The following is a 20,501-nucleotide window of genomic DNA, read 5'->3' on the forward strand; positions in this document are numbered from 1 at the left end:
CTTAATTATATATTTGATACTGCATCCCTATTCTACAATTTAGGAACGATGCAAAAAGGTGAACTGCTCAAGATCACATAACTAAGAAAACAGGGAAACCTTAGCAGAAGTTTAGGTTTTGTCACTAAGCCACATGCACATCCTCTATATATTGACCAGCATGGCTTGAAGTAAATCATGACACTGATAAACCAAATTTGAAAGCCCCCAAACACTGTAAATGATACTCTAAAAGGCAAATTCAGAGAATACAAACTTCTATTTTAATTTAAAACCATTCCATTTCACTTAAATTCAATTTATACATCAGGCATTACATTCTTAATAGCCTAAATTATATTCTACTGATCATTTTCAAAACCAGAAATATACGAACATTACAGATGTCCTTAGTTATTAAGCAAAATAACTAACTGCAGTTAGACAAAATTCAAACTAACTGCACAGACTTCAAAAAATCATAACATACTCCAATCAATCAAAGTTTCCTTTTATTTGTTTCATTGCTAAAATACTCATACCTTCAATTCATCTGATACCTAAAATCCAAGTTAATATCTCCTCAAAACTTTCACAAAAACCACATTTCGATACTTTATTCTAGGTTCCCTATTAAATCCTCAGTCCTCAGCATTCCTCAGTTTTATTTCTGAATTCCCCCCTCCCCATACTCTACCATTTTAAATGTCCAAAACTATTTGTTTTGACATGTTTAATCAATCTTGCTTTGTTATTTGCTACAAAAATCCCTAACTTTCATCAAAACTGTGAATTAACAAAGAAATGATCATACTAGCAAAGTAAACCCAAAGGTAGAAAAATCAAGAAAATAATCCTTCTAAATTACAGTGGCATAAATTAGATAAGATGTAGTCTCTTTGTATATTTGCAGAAATAGCACATCAAAGTTCTTACCCAGAATAATTCTGAAGCATGTGTTACCAAATAAACACATGAAAATGAAGCCTGGATGTACAGCATACTCATAGTCAACTGAGGACCTCTAGTGCCTTTGAAAAGGTACTCCATCTTTAGTTTTCAACCCCCATCCCCTGCTCCCCCCACAAAAAAAAGGTTGACCAATACACTCACATTAATAGGGGGTACATTTATTAAGTGACATTCATTTCTCCTTAAGCCTTTCTCAATATTACCCCCCCATATTCTCTTCCCCCCAAAAAGATTCTGAAGTTCCAACTCCTACAGGGTTAAGAAGAGTATTTTACTTGTAAATAAACTTGTAAAGCATTGTTTCAATATTTAAAAAACAATAATGAAGGCAAACCTACAGACAATGTAGCAATAGCAATAAGCTAAATTGTCAATTTCAGAGAGAAAAATCTCTCTGTGCTGTTGTTTAATGAATTCTCCTCAAGACTTAACATGAGGAGCACTTCATTACGGGTCAATTTAGGAGTGAGAATATATTGATTTTTATGCATATACAATTATTTTCATAACCAGACAGAAGCACCTTGAAGATTCTTTCAAACGGCCAGTCTGGACCAACAAAGCTCTGGAATGTTGCTACCACAAAGTAACTTCAAACAGAATGTCCAAGTTTAGTATTAGGCAATCTCAAAAGGAAAATGACTCCACTGGAGTGAACTTTTGTAAGCCAACAGATTCATCATAAATCTAATGATGAACTGTCCTAATTTATTACCACAAGTCCAAAAAAGGGTGTATACACGCTCACTTATCGTTTACCTGTGGAAATGTCAGAAAGTAGTAGAAAAATAAAATAAAATTCCAAATAATCCAAATATAGACAAGCCCTGTTCATTCAAATTCAATCTATAGAAAATTCTAATCTTCTAAACCAAACAGATGGAAAAAACATCCTAGAGTATATCAGACTGTAGCCTTAGCTATTACTTGAATTCAATTTAATAAAGTATTGCTTCAATACTCCCATGTTTACTAAAAGAATAAACAAAAATAAAAGGAGAAAAGCAAAATTCTAAATTCTACAAATATAAAGAATCCCAGGAATTTATTATTTCAGCAAAAGGCATATCACCAAAAATGCTGAAGTTTGAGAAGTTCCGCAAGCACTGAACATGCTTAAAGTATAGGTGGGGATTAATGCTCAGCATATACAACATCATTAAAGCATCAATTGTCTAGCAAGTCATAAAGCAGACCACCAAAAGTTTTCAGAAGACTATTGAGGTTCCTTCCACACAAGAATGCATTTGATATTATATTGCTAAAACAGGACTCACTGCAGACAAAGTAAGGACTCCTGAAGGAGTTGATATATAGTACCTTCCACCAAACATGCTGCCTAACACGGTATACAACATTAGTCAAAAGATTAGAGTTGCCTAATGGCTTTTCTATTTCCTTCTTCCACCTAAAAAAAAACAAAAACAAAAAACCATACTATCTTGAACTTGATTGTTTTTTTAAATTTCCGGTGTCACTTTTCTTGAGGAAAAGAAAACAATCAAAGGATTTATAAATCCCACAAAGAATAGTAAAGAATTCTTTATTTTTATTCTTCTCATTCTCCTAAAAAGTAGAGTAATCATGGATCCACAGACATAAGATACTCTGTGGATACTTTTCTGCCTCTGACATGCAACTCAAGAGACAGGAGTCTGGCATTTCTACACCCAAACTCCTAACAAGCACCTTTCATGTTTTCAATACTCTTGATTCTAGGGCCTACAAGATAAATTGACTTTAAAATTCATCTATAAGTGAATACCACTCTTGTGTCAAAACAACCAATTTATATGTGTGTTTGTGTGTGTGTGTATATATATATATATATAGTCATTCTTTTAATAAGAGGATGGAGAGTAACTTCAGTTTCCATGGTTGTTTAGGCCAGACACAAGTTCAGAAAATCCCAAAACTGTTTATGATTAGACTAATAGAATGCTCTAAAAAGATCAGATAACATGAAAATAAAACTATTTTTCTATGCTTTCCATCAAAAATTATTAAACAGCTTGGCTGTTAAGAAATTTATTTTTTTTTTTAAAAAAAGGAAACTCATACGGTGGTTGCCAGTGCAGAGAAGAGAATGATAAACATCTGACAACCATGAATTATAATGTAGTAAAGGTCACAGACAACTCTAAAAATAGGATTATGCTGTTCCCACACAAAGGTTTTCAATTCTCAGCATATGACAGGAAACCCCATCTTCTATGGACAAAATCTGGCCTAATTATCATCATACAAATGTTGGTATTCAATAGAACTAGGATTCCACACATTTCAGATTATACCACTGTAAAAAATTGAGCCCAATAAATTAAATGTGTATCATTAACATTTCAGCATGTAAAGCAGATTTGTTTTCAGTTTAGGCATAAAATTATAAAGCAGTTACAAATAACTTTAGGATTACAGCATATTTCTAAATCTGACAAGAAACAGGATACTATTTTTGGTCATCTCCTTTATACCCAATTTGTTTCCAGAAACAAACTCTTGTTTTTCAATAACAGTTAGCTGTTGTAGGATTATAAGATCATCTTTAAAGTATGTTAATTATGCTTTAAACAGCAGAGAGCTCATCTCTTTCGGGCACATCTTTGTATTTCACAAATACTAAAAACCCATTTATACAAAGTCTAGTTCAGGTTAATATTATGTTAATCAGGTGACCATTAATTTAGGTGAATCCTCTAAGCCTCATTTTTCTCATCTGTGATAGAAAGAGGCTTGAGGAGAATATTAGAGCTTACATGTTCAACTAACAAATTGTTATTAGAACTAATCTGTCAATCACGGCATTATTTTTAAAATTTTTTAACTTATTATTAAAAATGAGGGCCAGGCATGGTGATTCACACTCGTAATCCCAGGAATTACTTGAGCTCAGGAGTTTGAGACCAGCCTGGGCAGCGCAGTGAAACCCTGTCTCTACCAAAAATACAAAAATTAGCCAGGCATGGTGGTGCCCATCTGTGGTTCCAGCTACTCAGGAGGCTAAAGCAGGGAGATCACTAGAGCCTGGGAAGTTGAGGTGCAGTGAGCCATGATTGCACAACCGCACTCTAGCCAGGGTGACAGAGCAAGACCCTGTCGTTCATTCATCCATTCATAAAAATAATTAATTAATTAAAAGTGAGATGGGGTCTCATTATGTTGTCCAAGCTGGTCTTGAACTCCTGGGCTCAAACGTTCCCCCCACCTAGGCCTCCCAAGTGTTGGAATTATAGATGTGAGCCACCGTGACCTGCCCACAGCATTATTTTTTATTTACAATTTTCTAATAGTTTTAGTCATAAAAATCCCTTATTTAACTTTAATGATTTATTGAAACATACCAATTATGCACTAAGTACTAGGATACTAAATGAACACATGGTTTCTTTACTTCGGAAACTATCAAGTCTAGTTGGGGATACAAACATGTAAACTGAAATTGTGCTATAATCTGATAGATATCCTCATATAGATAACACTAAAGCCCTATTAAAAACCAGTAGAGGTGACAACCAATTCCACCTTAATAACTAATGAAAGGTTTCATCAGGAAGTGATATTTAAACTGAACCTTAAGAATCAACTGAAGCTTGCCTGGCAGAGAATCAAAAGGTGGAGGACGCATTCCAGGCAGAGATAGAACAACATGTGCAAAGAATAAAATCACAAAAGCGAATGGAGTATTTATGGAAAGGTGACATGTTTCATGTGACTGAAGTACAACTTATCAGTGTCAAGGTAGGGGATGACTCCTGTATATATGCTTCATGATAAACTCCTGGCCAACTCCCTCCTTTCCCATGTTTTGCCTCAAAGTAATTTTTAAAATTTCTGACCTTTTAAGACCAGCTAAGCCCAAAAACCTCACAAAACCATATATTCAAATAGGAATTACCAAGGCTAATTATTATTCCTTTCTTATCTGTATTATGCTACGTATCTTCATAAAAGGTGACTACTCGGCCAGGCGCAGTGGCTCACGTCTGTAATCCCAGAACTTTGGGAGGCCTAGGCGGGCGGATCACAAGGTCAGGAGATCGAGACCATTCTGGCTAACACGGTGAAACCCAGTTTCTACTAAATATACAAAAAAATTAGCCAGGCATGGTGGCAGGCACCTGTAGTCCCAGCTACTTGGGAGGCTAAGGCAGGAGAATGGCGTGAACCCAGGAGGTGGAGCTTGCAGTGAGCCAAGATCACGCCACTTCACTCCAGCCTGGGCAACAGAACGAGACTCTGTCTCAAAAAAATAAATAAGTAAATAAAATCTTCCCATAATTCTCCAATCCACTAGATCTATAATAATCAAATATCAACAGAAACAACTTAAAGGATGAATCTTAAAGAATGAAAGAAAATCTGTTTCTATTTTACCTGAAGAATTCAAACAAACATCATTAAATATATGTCAAGTTTAAGCTGCTGTTTTCCTTTTTTTTAACTTTTAAGTTTGGGGGTATGTGTGACGATTTGTTACATAGGTAAGCACACATTGTGGGGGTTTGTATGTATTATTCCATCACCCCGGTATTAAGCCCAGTACCCAACAGTTATCTTTTCTGCTCCTCTCCCTCTTCCCATCCTCCCCGCTCAAGCAGACCCCAGCATCTGTTGTTTCCTTCTTGGTGTTCATAAGTTCTTATCATCTCACTCCCACTTAAAAGTGAGAACATGTGGTATCTGGTTTTCTTTTCCTGTGTTAGTTTGCTAGGGATAATGACCTCCAGCTTCATTCATGTTCCCACAGAAGACATGATTTCCTTCTTTTTTATGGCTGCACAGTATTGCATGGCGTATACGACCACATTTCCACTCTGTCACTGATGGGCACTTAGGCCGATTCATGTCTTTGCTATTGTGAATAGTGCTGCAATGAACATTCATGCGTGTATGTTTTTATGGCAGAAAGATTTATACTCCTCTGGATATATACCCAGTAACGGGATTGTTGGGTCAAATGGCAGTTCTGTTTTTATAAGCTGCTATTTTCTAAGTAGAATTGTTACAGACAACCTAAGTAACAGCCGTTAGCCACCGTTTAGACAATGAAGAATACATGCTAGAAAAATACAGGTTGTTAATAACTCTTTAAGGAAAGAAAATTTGATAGAAGTTGGCTTTTTGGAACTCCTTGCTACAGACCAATATTATGAAGGAGGACAGACTCTCAAGCCAAAAAAGGCCCAGTCTACTATATAATTCAGAATATAATAGAGCCAAGTTGAACTACTGAACACTACAGAATCTAAACACCATAAACCATACGGTTTCTCTATAAAAGTAAATGCTGGGTTCTAACTGGTCAGGCCTGATACCTACCTTCCCCTTTGCCATTCTTTCAGTACTTCCTTCTGTTCCCTTCAGCACTTTCCTCTCTCAGGAATGGGCTAACAGGTTGAGATAGGCTTTTATGAGATGTATAAAAAGACTTAGGAGAAAATTAAATCTGACAGTTGGGGTAAGGTAGTAATATGTTGATTAACAATAATATATCAACAAATGTTAACAGTCACTACGTCTGGCAATTAATTATAACTTTCTTACTCCATTTTTTATTTTTATTATTTCAAAATTGATGCAGAAGTATCGTGATTGAAAACAAAATGTCCCCCAAGTGTTAATAACCATTATCTCTGGACAGTTAATACAGTTAATTTTCAGTCTATATATAATTTTTCTGTAATAACATGTAAGTTCTTACTTGTTTTATTAATCATCAAAGTATAGACCCCACAGGCAGCAATAGCTTGTGGGATCTCTGAAAGAAGGCATGATGGAAACTACTGCTATTAAGTAGAGGTCTGTAAATAGAAAATGTCTGTGGTAGATGGTGAGATAATAATAATTACTATGCATTCCAAGCTTGATAGTCTTCAGTACTTAAAATCAAATCTTAGTAAAATGTTAGTTAAGATAACATTCTATAAAGCTATAAAATCATAAAAAGGAATGACAATTTGAATCCATATTTTTGGTAAAACACTTCCCATTTAACACTATTTTATTTTGGATTAAAATCAAGATCCAGGGAATAATTTGTTGTATGCATTTCCTTTTTATGAGATTGGCTCTGGAGCTATTAATACAGTAACTGATCAAACCAATTACATCTACAGAGTAACAGATTTAAAGAAACTACATGTGAGAACTTTTACTCAAAAGAATAACCCAAAACGAGCTGTACCTTAAACCAAATACAGCAGGTCCTCAAATAACATCATTTCCTTCTATGTCATTTTGTTATAACATTTAAGTATGTGTGCAGCTCGAATGTTCTCCCCATATCTGTGGGACTCTCATTTCCTCCCATATCCTAAAACTGTGCACATTAGGTTCACTGGCGTGTTTAAGTTGTCCTGGGTTGAGTGTGAGTGTGTACATGAGTGTATCCTGTGATGGAGTGGTCTCCTATCCAAGGTGGGTTCCTCCCTCCTTGAGCTGCTGGGATTGGCTCCAGCCACCAGCACCCCAAACCAGAATAAGAGGGTTGAAAAATGAATGAATGGATGAATACAAATTATTATCAAATAAAAACTGGTAAAGTCTAGGGTGATCATACAAATGCATGACAATAAATGCTATGGCACAAAAGCACTCAGAGATCCCACTGTATTTCTCAAACATTGATTCCATGTTTTTAATTGACCATGACAACCACTGTTACTCACTGATTCACGAAATACTGGGTAATTATCTTTGTTGGCTTTTTTTTTGAGACAGAGTTTTGCTGTGTCACCCAGGCTGGAGTACAGTGGCATGATCTGGGCTCACTGCAACCCCTGCCTCCTGGGCTCCAGCAATCCTCCCAAGTAGCTAGGATTACAGGCACATGCCACCAGCCTAGCTAATTTTTATATTTTTAGTAGAGACAGGGTTTCACCATGTTGGCCAGGCTGGTCTCAAACTCCTGACCTCAGGGGATCTGCCCGCCTTGGCCTCCCAAAGTGCTGGGATTATAGGCGTGAGCCACTGCACCCAGCCTATCTGGTTTTTATTAATCTTTCTTAAATGTACATATAATTCATATTTCTCTCAACGTTTAATATTAGAAGTGTTTGGGGTCTTTATTGAGAAGTTTGGTGATGTTCTTGTGACCAGAAATGTGCTATAGGAACTTACCTCTTATTTACATCAATCAGCCTAGGGTAAAAATGGTTTTGTTATATGTTGTTTTGCATAAAGTCTTGGTTTCCAGGAACTTATGGATGACACTGAGGATTACTGCAATACTTGTAGTAAATTTGGAAGAAAAAGGCAAAGACTGAAGTTACTACTCCTAACACAAATCAGACTGTCATGGTGTGCCCCATCAAAAAAGGAGAAAGAGAGACACATGGAAACACATGCACACACACACACACACACACACACACACAGAGAGAGAGAGAGAGAGAGAGAGAGAGAGAGAGAGACACACACTATAGAAACACTTGATGTTATAAATAACAATAGTGCTGAGGAAGATGAATTAATACAAAATTGTATTTTTTGTCCTGATAATAGGTTACATATATTATTCTAATCCATTTATTATTTTTACATTCCAGGCTACCTAAAAGAAGACAGTTATCTCATATTTGGCTACCAGTTTTTTCTCTTTCTCTCAATCACTTAAAACTTCAGACTTCCTCTCCTGCTGGTATCATGGAGAAAGTCCAATACCTCACTCGCTCAGCTATAAGAAGAGCCTCAACCATTGAAATGCCTCAACAAGCACGTCAAAATCTACAGAATCTATTTATCAATTTCTGTCTCATCTTAATATGTCTCTTGCTGATCTGTATCATCGTGATGCTTCTCTGAAGTTCTGCTACAACCTCTAGATCTGCAACTTGCCACATCAGCTTAAAATCTGTCATCCCATGCAGACGGGAAAACAATACTGTAAAACAGACCACTTCCTGAGTAGAAGAGTTTCTTTGTGAAAAGGTCAAGATTAAGACTAAAACTTATTGTTAGCAAATGTATTCATCTGCTGGATCTTGTAAACATGAAAAGGGCTTTATTTTCAAAAATTAACTTTAAAATAAGTGTATAAAATGTAACTGTTGATTTCCTCAACATGGCTCACAAATTTGTATCCCAAATCTTTTCTGAAGATGAAATAAGAGTTTAGTTTTGAAACTGCACTGCCAACAAGTTCACTTCATATATAAAGCATTATCTTTACTCTTTTGAGGTGAATATAACTTATATTACACTGTAAAAGCTTCTTTAATACTAAGTATTTTTCAAGTCTTCACCAAGTATCAAAGTAATAATACAAATGAAGTGTCATTATTCAAAACAGTCCACTGACTCCTCACATCTGTTATTTTATTATAAAGAACTCTGTAGTAACTCTTTGTAGTAACATTCTAAAACAGAAATTGCATTTTTGCTATGCCACATTAACATTTTTTAAAGTTGATGAGAATCAAGTATGGAAAAGTAAGGCCATACTCTTACATAATAAAATTACTCTTAAGTAATTTTTTCAAAGAATCACAGAATTCTAGTACCTGTAGGTAAACCATAAATCTGTTCTAAGACATATGATTAACAGATGAGAACTGGGGGTTAATATGTAACAGTGAGATTAGTCATATCACTAATATACTAACAGAATAGAATCTAATCTTCATTTAAGACACTGTAGTGAATTATCTGACCTAGAGTTACCTAGTTTACCACGCTGTATCTTTGGAATCATGAAACCTTAAGACTTCAGACTGATTTTACAGGTTGTCTTCCATTCCAACCTAACATCCAATGCAGGCAAGGAAAACAATACAAGATTTCCAGTGACAAAAAAATATATTATCTCAAGTATTTAAAAAAATAAAAATATGAATTCTCTCTCCAAATATTAACTAATTCTTAGATTATATTTTGAAATGAACTTGTTGGCCCACCTATTACATCTACAGCTGACCCTTGAATATGGGGGTTAGGGGAGCTGACAATCCATGGGTCCGCAAAATCTTAACTACTTAACAGCCTACTGTTGACCATAAACCTTACTGATAACATAAACAGTAAATTAACACATATTTTGCATGTTATATGTATTATACACTGTATTCCTACAATAAAGTAAGCTAGAGAAAAGAAAATGTTATTTAGAACATTGTAAAAAAGAGAAAATATATTTACTATTCATTAAATGGAAGTGGGTCAACATAAAAGTCGTCATTCTCATTGTCTTCACATTGAGAGGAGGAAGAGAAGGAGAAAGACGGGGAGGAAGAGCAGGGGTTGGTCTTGCAATCTTGTCTTAGGGGTGTGGGGAGTGGGGAAAAAGAATATTCATGTATAAGTGGACCCTCGCTATTCAAGCCCTTGTTGTTCAAGGGTCAACTGTAACAGGAGATAGCTATTTTTCTTCATCTATCAACCAAATGGCAAGCATCTATTTCGTAGGCCACTCTACTGAGCTTAATTATAGATGCAGCAATGTTACCTATAATTATTTTCTTGATGAATAAATTTTCAATTTCTCCTCTGATCATTTCAGAACATCTTCCAATAACTCATAAAACAACTGAAGTAAAATTTAGTGCCGGAAAATATGCTCACCAAACTTTGGTAATTTAAGTTGACTAAAGGTTAAAATTAAGTTTAAAATAGTTCACACCTATACTGCATAATCCAACAATTTTAATTTCAGTTGAAGACATGTTACTAATATAACTATTATTAAAAGAGTAGAGGATGTGTAATTAACCATATCTTCTAAAACATGATTACTAAAAGAATATATAACATCAATATTGACCTTGGTTTCTTACATAAGTGTTGCTAACTCAATAGTGAAAGAGACACCATTAAATTTTCTGAACCCATGAGAGGTACTGGAGATGGGGAGTGGAAAGTGTTTGGTTCAGGGATATCTGAAGAACAGAAGGGCAGAGATTTCTTAAGTGACGCCTCATCTACAAGCTGGAAATCCCTAATAACAAGTAAAAAGCTTATAAATAACAGGTGATACACTCACTTCACTGGTTTTAGTAAATTACCAACACAAAAAGTATTCAAGTTCTATAATAAGCTGCACTGGTCTTAAAAACAAGTGGAAAATTTGAACTGATTAGTCATACTCCTTTGATTACATTGTTCGTTACAATCTTTTTCTCAGTAAACAGAAATAACTAATTTTTTTGTTCTTCATTCTTTGATAGAAATTAAAATCTTATTCTGTGAGGATTACAGAATACTATACTATAACTCAAATTATGAAGTAGAATAAACTCTTTAATAATTATTCTTCATCACAAAGTGTAAAGAATAAGATATAAGAAAACAATTTATTTTTAAAATTTAATATACTAAACGCTCAAATATGTTCTACTATACAATAAGTTCTTATCTTAATTTACAGGGTACTAAAAACAATTTTAAAATGCTTAATGTTACCTTTTATATTTTAATTGGATAAGAATATATATTTGTTTAATGCAAATCAGAATCACTATATTAAAATGAAGGTTCTTGAAAACTCAGTGAAGCTGCTCTACAATATACTGAGAACGGATACAACCAATAAAAAATTCTAATTTTAGTTTTGATTTTACAGGGGTTTTTTTGGTGACTTCCCCAAATAAAACAAAATCAAGATGCACAAGTACAGACACACAAGAGGGCAGACCTATATAAGATAATGAATTGCTACTACACAGACACTATTTATCTTTTGATTATTTTTGAGTCTTCTTGCAAAGTAGGGCTATAATAAATTTTCAGAAAAGATCTGTTCTTCTGCTAAGTAACAACACACTTTAAAATGTCCAGAATTTTATGCCAATATTACATAGAAAACTTGACAGATAAAAAAGTCAAACACATTACTAATTTTATTCATTAAAACATGTATATAAAAGTCCTTTTTAACTACCTAATGAATGTTTCATATCCTAATATAGGGAGTGTCATGGTGTCCACATCTTTGAATACATAAATTATCTCAGTTAAAAAAATAAAAGAACAGAGTACAAAAATAAGAAAGAATGAAAATAAGAAAACTTTCTTTTCACAGGACATAACAGAATACATTAAACACTCCCAAGTTATAAATAAAACTTTTTCATTATTATTTCGTGTTAGATAAAAAGTAATTTTACTTTAACTCATTTTATCTTTTCTTTTTTTTTAATCAAGAGACAGGATGTTATTCTGTCATGCACGCTGGAATGCAGTCACATGATCATTGCTCACTGCAGCCTTGAACTCTTGGGGTGCAAGGGATTCTCCACCCCTGGTTCCCAAGTAGCTGGCACTATAGGGGCACATCACCACATATGGCTAATTCTTTTTATTTTTTGTAGAGATGGGGTCTCACTAGCCCAGGCTGGTCCCAAACTCCTATCCTCAAGCTATCTGCCCCCCATCTGCCTCCCAAAGTGCTGGGATTACAGGGGTGAGTTACTACGCTTGGTCCAAATTTTTTGTCTATACAAGGGAAAATGTCTAGTAAAATATGCATAGGTGCCAATACCATAACTGTTCAAACATCCTTATGACTAAAAAGGCACAAAATTTCATCTTTTTAACCACTGCCACCTGAAGTTCAGAAACATCCTAGGGAAAAAAAGGATAAACAACTTCGTCAATAAAGAGGCTACTATTATTTCACTACTGTCTGGGAGATCCATCGTGGGCTTACAGGAACCCAATGGACACTGCCATTACGTGTAGAAGTGTTTGTCCTCCACCCTTCCACCCTACCTTCCCCTAAGAAAAGGAACTCAAGGGGGCCATGGAAAGGGAAGGATTCTTCCCAGAAAGAAGACCAGACTTCTTTTTCTCCTCTGTCATAGTCCTTACAGAGTCAGGCAGTTTAGGGGTTGCAGGGGGTGGGTAGCAGAAATGTGATGTACTACAGAGGAAAGAGTCAAAGACTAGCAGTGGACATTACACATGGAGCCTTCTGTCATAAACCATCTGAGGGCATAATGGCTTCTCTTCATTCACAAAGGAAAATGCTTCAGAGTACTAGACTACTATACTCTTGATGGTTTAGCAGAAAATCATGTAAATCAAGGAACAACACACACGTAAGAACATGTGGCTGTCTCAATAATTATTCTGGACTAAGTCCTAGGAAGAGCAAACCTTCAATGTTACAAATTAACCTGGGGAGTGGGGAGCTGTGAGGATCAAATGAGATAAAATACTGTGAAAGCTACAGAATTCTGTAACATATAACTCTAAGGTTTTATTAGATCATGACTTTCAACCAAATTCCTCTTCTTAGTTGTAAAAATACTGTTCTTTCACGGTCAGTGTTTAGGAGTTGTGCTTGCAAATCACAATTTATCAGATGGCCTGGTCCTTATTAATGTTCTTCTCTTTACGTAAAACTTAGACTAAAAGAAAATCACTGTTTCTATGATTTTTATCTTTTTTGCTTTTTAGAGTTGGGGTCTTGGCCATGTTGCCCAGACTGGTCTCAAACTCCTGGACTTAGGCAATTCTCCTGCCTTGGCCTCCCAAATTGCTGGGATTACAGGCATGAGCTACAGTGCCTGGCCAGAAGTCAAGGTTTCAAAGAGGCTTTTAAGAAACAACTATGATGAAAGCTTTTAAAATAAAGAGAAAACTACTTGGAAGCTCCAAGAAGGTATTTAACAACTTTTTTCTCTAGTTTTCCAAGGAGGAAATTAGAAGGGAAGCAGTTATTTAATGATTACAACTTAGTTTGTCTAGTTTTCTTTACCTGAATTCGTCTTTCTACTCCAAAACTTAAAAGCACTATAAAGTTTTGTAATCCCAAACAAAGTTAATCAAGAAGTAGGGCTTTCCAGGGTATATGCAAATTTTGCTCGTTAGTAGCCTTCTCTCTCTACTATGTACTAGAAAGAAGATTTAAAAACAAATTGTTCTCAACGGTGTGTCCCCAACCTCCCTACCCTACGCTGCATTGCTTTGAGGCTAAAAAAAACACCTTGTTTAAACTAGAGGTTTCTCCAAGCAGAATAAAAAGCAGGAATCATTATTTACTCCTTGAAATTTGCCCAATTATCTCTATCACACCTACTCTAGCTTGGAATAGTATACTCAGCTCCACTGGACAGCTCCAATTCTGTGTAAAGACACCAGCTGGAGAAACAACTGCCTGATTCTGTTTTCCTATAATGACAAACATTTGAAAACTAAAATGTGATGGTATTTGAAAAATTAGGTTTCCTATTTTTAATCACTTGAATGGATAAATCACAAATTTCTAATTCAATCACAATGATTCTTCTGTTTTGATTATGTGGTTTAAATACATAGTCAAAATGATAAGAACTGTGTCCAAAATAAGAATAAAAAAGGAACATGCGATATCTTAAAGGTTCTCCTATGAATGCAGCATGTTAGGGTTCTATGTTTTGAGATCATACTCATATTTGTGAGGTTCCTGGACAAGTGATTTCCTTATCCTTTCATAGCCTATGTTCATTTATTCTATTTGTTTTTATTGGCAGTAGTAATGAATAGTAATTTTACATTTTTTACTCTAGTGAAAATTTGCAATTTTTAGTAGAATTAATTTGTTTCAGAGAATTCTGATGATAAAAAATAGATGACAGGATTTATATCAGAAAATAAGTTTCCTTGTTAAAACAAGCTACAGAAAACTGTCTTAGAATAGAAATATTCCCAGATTAAGAAATGTTCACATTTACACGGTATTCCCTAGACCAACTGGGGGCTGTATACTATTTTTCTTTATATATGCTATCATCATAAAGTGCTTTCTATAAACTGATTAATGAGTAAGTCTTGACACATAATTTTTTCAAAAAAATAAGTACATCTGATTTATAAACCTAAATACATCATCAATCACCAAAACTTTACAAATGACTGTAGTTCCACCTTCTCATCATACAGATGAAGAAACTGAGGCCCAGAGAAATTAAGTGAAAAAATCATCCAGGTTCTAAATCTAACAGAACAAAATCTAAGGCCTCATATGGCCAAGTTGACGCTCTTTCTATTATACCTATGCTAGCGTTTTTGTTTCTGTTTCCAAGTTTCTTTAGATTGAGTATGCTCTGCTTTATTTTATGCCCATTTAACAAATGAAAAGAACAAGCTAGGTACAAGGTTTTCAGATTTTCACGTTAATTACTCTCAAATGCTTTGTAAGTTTTGTTTACCAACAACACTTTTCAGGTTTGTAACATTTCTGCCTATTAACTTGCAGGAAAAAGGAAAAGCAAAACAATCTGTGGACACTTGTCATATGCTTGTTCCAAGTGTGCTACTGTACTCAAAACATCCACTGGAGGGAAGCAAACCCTAGATTTTGAGCCTTACCTGCATTGGTGTTTCACTTCCTTGTCGAAAGTCTTCAATTTGCTGCTGTTGCCAAGGAGCTAAACTGTAAGAATCCTCTGTATTTCTACCTTCCAAAGGATTTGTCCGCAGCTGCTCTGTAAGCCACATCTGAGTCCTTACAGAAGGCTGAATGGGAACTCCACCTACTGCCTGTTGACCAAGCATTAAAAATTTTGGAGGTTCAAAAGCCTCTGAGCTTGTCATAATGGGCTTGCTTTCAGGTAAGGCACTATATGTCATGTCTACAGTCTGTCTCCTAAGAGTTGAGGAAGAGGCTCTAAAGTCCTCCTTGCTACAGCTCTCAAATTTATATTTGCAGTCCAGAGTTGATGACCGTTTTTTATTTACTTCCTTGTCCTCTAACTTAAGCATCTCCATACTATCATGTAAACAGCTAGGCCCAACTGTCCTCAGTTGTGATGTTAAAGCCTTAGCCCTCCCTATCTTCTCCAAACCATTCCTTGACTCTTCTCTGCATACAGTGCCACCCTGGCCACAGTTATCCGGGGCAGTGAGTTTGGATAAGGATGACCATTTCCGAAGTGGCCGGAAGTCCTTCATGTCTAGTGAAGAGTCCTGCTCCCCCCTACTGTGGTTTCCCAATGTTTGCATGAGGCTTGTACTCCATTTTGAGCCATCTGGTGTCAAGGATTCCCTAAGTTTGGAAATTGAAGCGCTGGAATTAGACGGCATCACATGGGCAGTAGGAAGAGTAATCAATGATTGACTAGGTTTAAAAGATAATGTGCCACTTGAAGTTGAATGATCTGGAAAGAAAAAAGATGGTCAAATTAGTTAAAATTAACAGACAGAAGAGAATGAGGTAAAATGCAAAATGCCAAAAGAAAAATCTGAACCTGGATTCATACCACAAGCTTTTCTCTTTTTTTTTTTTGAGACAGAGTTTTAGCTCGTCGCCTAGGCTGGAGTGCAGTGGCAAGATCTCAGCTCACTGCAACCTCCGCCTCCTGAGTTCAAGCGATTCTCCTGCCTCAGCCTCCCAAGTAGCTGGGATTCCAGGCGCCCACCAGCACGTCCAGCTAATTTTTGGTATTTTTAGTAGAGATGGGGCTTTGCCATGTTGAGCAGGCTGGTCTCGAACTCCTGACCTAAGGTGATCTGCCCGCCTCAGCCTCCCAAAGTGCTGGGATTACAGGCATGAGTCACCGTGCCCAGCCCAGCACAAGCTTTTCAAAAAGATTTCCTCAAAATGAGTAAATTACTATTATCCTTTTACCTGAAACAAGTCAACATACTTTCAAATTGGATTTTCTAAATATGGATACGTAATATACAGCCTTTTACCATCTACTGTACTTACAGGTGAAAAGTTATTTAAAATAGGTTTATATTTACCCTAATTAAAGTATTGTATCTTTAAAAGGAAAAATCCAACTCCTTACTGAGAGGTCTTATTCATAATCCAGCAATGAAGTCTCAGACACAACTTTGTCAGAAAAATGATATTTTTCAGTGTCTTTCCTGAACTGTGAAAATCTATGCCAGATCTGAACATTTTAGAACCTCCCCAAACTCTAATTGAAATGAGAAATGAGTAAAGGTGTTCCTTCAATAATGAAAAATAGTCCCAAAGGGTTCACTTCCAGTATCATTTAATGGCATATATATATGTGTGTGTGTGTATACATATGTATGAATATATATGTGTGTATATATATATTTATACTCACCCCAAGCTAGAACCTTAGAGTCTACTTTGATTCCTTTCTTTTTATATTTACTAAATCCCCAAGTTATATATTTTTACCTCCAAAATAGCTGAATTTCTATTACCTTAGGTGAGGCCCTCACATCACACTCTTCTATACAAATGAATAGTTTCAATAGACTAAATGAAAGGCTGAAAGATAAGTAAGGGTTTAAATACTCAATAAATTCACCATCAAGTGCCATGTTATCATCATATATATCAAATTAAAACCAAAGACTATAATTTTGTAATCAAGGGATATCTAGAAAGGGGGTAGCAACTTAAATTAGTGTGTGGGGAGGAAGTGAGTGATGGAGACCTTTGCAATTTATTCTGTATCTCCCCACACTGATCGACTCTTATACCAGAAGATATCTATTACTTGTATTCTCTTATATTGTCTTATGGAAAAATTTATGTTGATAAAGTTGTAAGAAAATTCAGATTAAAACGAGCCAGGTAGACTAATTAAAAAAATAAAATTCCAGTGGGTCTTGGCACAGATTTTGTTAACCTGTACATGAAATGGGAAAAACATTACAAATGAAGGAATATGAGCAAAAGCATTGTAAGGGATATTTATCATATTCAAGACTGCCTATCAGCTTCTAAAGAAACTTCCTGCATTCAGGAAAATTCTCACATTACTGACTCCATCCCTCCCAAAATATATTTCAGACCTCAAAATCCCAGTACACCCTGCAACTACGATGCAGACATTCAGAGGCAGCAGCACAAAATTGCGGTTTTGGAAGTAAGTCACATGATAAAATGGACTCAGTGTGGAGCTACCATTTTTGGGTGGTATAGGCAACAGCAGAGGCATCACCTTTCCACAACAGCAGTGACAGACGTGGCCCCACAGTGGCTGCAGAATCAAAATTTCTATCCCACTGGCAGCAGCTAGGCAGCTTGGTGGTGGAAGACTGACAGTTCTCATATATGATTTGAGGCATATTATTTGGAAGCTTATCCTTAAGCCCGGTTCTCCAGCCTTCCTAAAAATTCCTTTAGGAAGCACCAAATATCCTTAAGTAAATTTCCTATGTGCTCAACCAGCCTGCAAACAACTTCTGCTAATTGAAAACACTAAATTATCCAATCATGAAGCCAAAAGAATGTGGCTGTATAAGAAGAAAAATAAACCCATGTACCTACAGTATGGAGTTAAAGTACCAAGGAAAGTTGTCAAGGTAACGGATAGGTAAAGGTGAAGCAGAATTATACACATCTTCAAATGCTCTGTAAGTAAAGAGCCTGGCCTTCATTCAGCATGAAACATGGTATCACTGAGTTTCCAAACAAGGGAGTGAATGATATGATCAAAATTGTACTTAAAATGACTGATTATTCTGACAGCAGAGTCGCCAATGGATTAAAGCAAAACAACTGGCAAACACAGTGATAAACAGACTATTCTGGCAATCAGGAGAACAAGAAAATAAAGGGGAATATGCTACTGAGGGTTGGTTCTAAATAGAAATAGGACATCCCCAAAAGTTTATGGAACATTTGTATTCACATATTATAGCATTATATATATCTTACATATATTTTTATTAATATTAGTAAGGGAGTACTTATATTAAAATAATCAGAGCCTCTAAAAGATATCTTAAAAAAAATATACAGCAAAGGTTAAATAAAACAGTTTTGATTTCATAGAGTAAAATATAGGGCTGGGTGCAGTGGCTCACGCCTGTAATTCCAGCAATTTGGAAGGCCAAGGCAGGTGGGTTACTTAGAGGTCAGGAGTTCAAGAACACCTTCACCAACAATAATGAAACTCCATCTCTACTAAAAATACAAAACTTAGCCAGGTGTGGTGGCGGGCGCCTGTAATCCCAGCTACATAGGAGGTTGTGGCAAGAGAATGGCTTGAATCTGGAGGTTCAAGGTTCCTGGAGGCGGAGATTGCAGTAACCAGAGATCATGCCACTGCACTGCAGCCTGGGTGACAAAGCTAGACTCTGTCTCAAAAAAAACAAAAAAACAAAAAAACAAAAAAATATAGAGCCTTTTTAGATTCAAATTCTGGCTCTATCACTCAGTAGTTATGCGTGCTCAAACATGTTAGTTAACAGTTACCTCCTCCATAGAATGGAGATGACAACAGTGAGAATTAAACCAAAACACATAAAATATATAGAAGAATTCCTGGCAGAAAGCAAAATGTTATTATTATGTCATTAAAAAGCTACAAGTAAATGTGAATTTCAATGTAACAAACCAAGGATAAATACCCATACATATAAAGAGCTCCAACAAATTAACAACAACAACAAAATACCCTAGCAACTCAATTTTAAAATAGGCCAAAAAAAAAAAAAATCAATAAGCAAATCAACAAACAAGAAACACAACTAGAGAATATATATTTTTTTAAAAATCCTCAAACTCACTAATAGTAAAGGTACATTCTCTATCATACTCAGAAAACTATTAAAGGCTGCAAATATACTACAGTGATGAGAACGTAAACTGTTATAGTCTTTGGAAAAAGAGAAGCAATTTGTACATATCACTGTTTAAAATATGAATACACATATGTGAACACACATATGTAGATATGTAGAAATGTGCAGAGAAAAGATCCGAAAGAATACACACAAAACTTAATAAACAAAGGTAACCGCTACATAGTGGAAAGGGGGCAAAAGGAGAAAAATACTTCCACATTTTACTTTATACAATACCTTATTTTAATTGTTTTCCAAGGAATATAACTTGACCATGTGGTCAAACTTCTGCACAGGTATTCTGTTGTTCTGTGACCTCGAAGAGTTTAAAATACTTCTAAAGTATGAATAATATAAATAGGTAATTTTCTCACTTTCCATGTCACAGCGGAATAGTATAAGACCCAGTTTGGCTGCTTCTTGTATCCAATAATGTGCTACTTTCCAATCTGACTTTACTAACTCAGTACTTTCCAAATGCAAAGAAAAATCAGCAATGAATGAAAAATCAATTTCACATCAGACTAGTGTTTATTCCCTAAATCTGAAGGCAGTTGATATATGCTGTCCATAGACTATTATACTGAATATAGAATTTATTCCTAAAATTCCCTTATTACAAATTCTCAAATCTTAGCATTAAAAAAGTTGCCTGAGAACTGATGCCCTACTCCAAGAGATTATGATCCAGTAAAAGCAGAGAAGGGCCTAGGAAATACCACTTCTAAATAAGTGATTCTGCTGCTTCATTTACTATAACATCATTCCATATGGGTCTGATTCCAGTTCTGAAGTCTTTAAGCTTAAATATCCCAAGTTCAACCATAACCAGTATCTAAATTCTAGTGTAAAATATGATTAACTGTGACATTCAGAATTCATTACTGTCAAAACTAAGGATCGAAGTTTTGTCTACTGACATACATATGCACATAAACACACATGCACACATAACACATAAATGAAAAAAGAATACTTGAAAGAATTAAATATTTAGTATTTATAAGAGAATTAAACATAAGAATTGGCCGGGCGCGGTGGCTCAAGCCTGTAATCCCAGCACTTTGGGAGGC

General features: G+C 35.5%; 2 protein-coding genes across 2 annotated transcripts in view; one reads left to right on the forward strand and one right to left on the reverse strand.

Moving 5' to 3' along the window:
• Window positions 1-11,085, forward strand: part of PLN (phospholamban) — a 15,251-nt gene extending 4,166 nt beyond the window's left edge. Inside the window, exon 2 of the mRNA XM_011980615.1 lies at window positions 8,499-11,085. Within this exon, the coding sequence (XP_011836005.1) occupies window positions 8,596-8,754 (159 nt within the window). The 5' untranslated portion in view covers window positions 8,499-8,595 and the 3' untranslated portion in view covers window positions 8,755-11,085. The remainder of the gene's footprint in view (window positions 1-8,498) is intronic.
• CEP85L (centrosomal protein 85kDa-like) overlaps window positions 1-20,501 on the reverse strand; it is a 217,006-nt gene that overhangs the window by 88,618 nt on the left and 107,887 nt on the right. Inside the window, exon 4 of the mRNA XM_011980625.1 lies at window positions 15,238-16,025. Coding sequence (XP_011836015.1) covers window positions 15,238-16,025 — 788 coding nt within the window. The remainder of the gene's footprint in view (window positions 1-15,237; window positions 16,026-20,501) is intronic.

Source organism: Mandrillus leucophaeus, unplaced genomic scaffold (assembly GCF_000951045.1).
Source record: "Mandrillus leucophaeus isolate KB7577 unplaced genomic scaffold, Mleu.le_1.0 Scaffold1047, whole genome shotgun sequence".
Lineage (NCBI taxonomy): Eukaryota > Metazoa > Chordata > Mammalia > Primates > Cercopithecidae > Mandrillus > Mandrillus leucophaeus.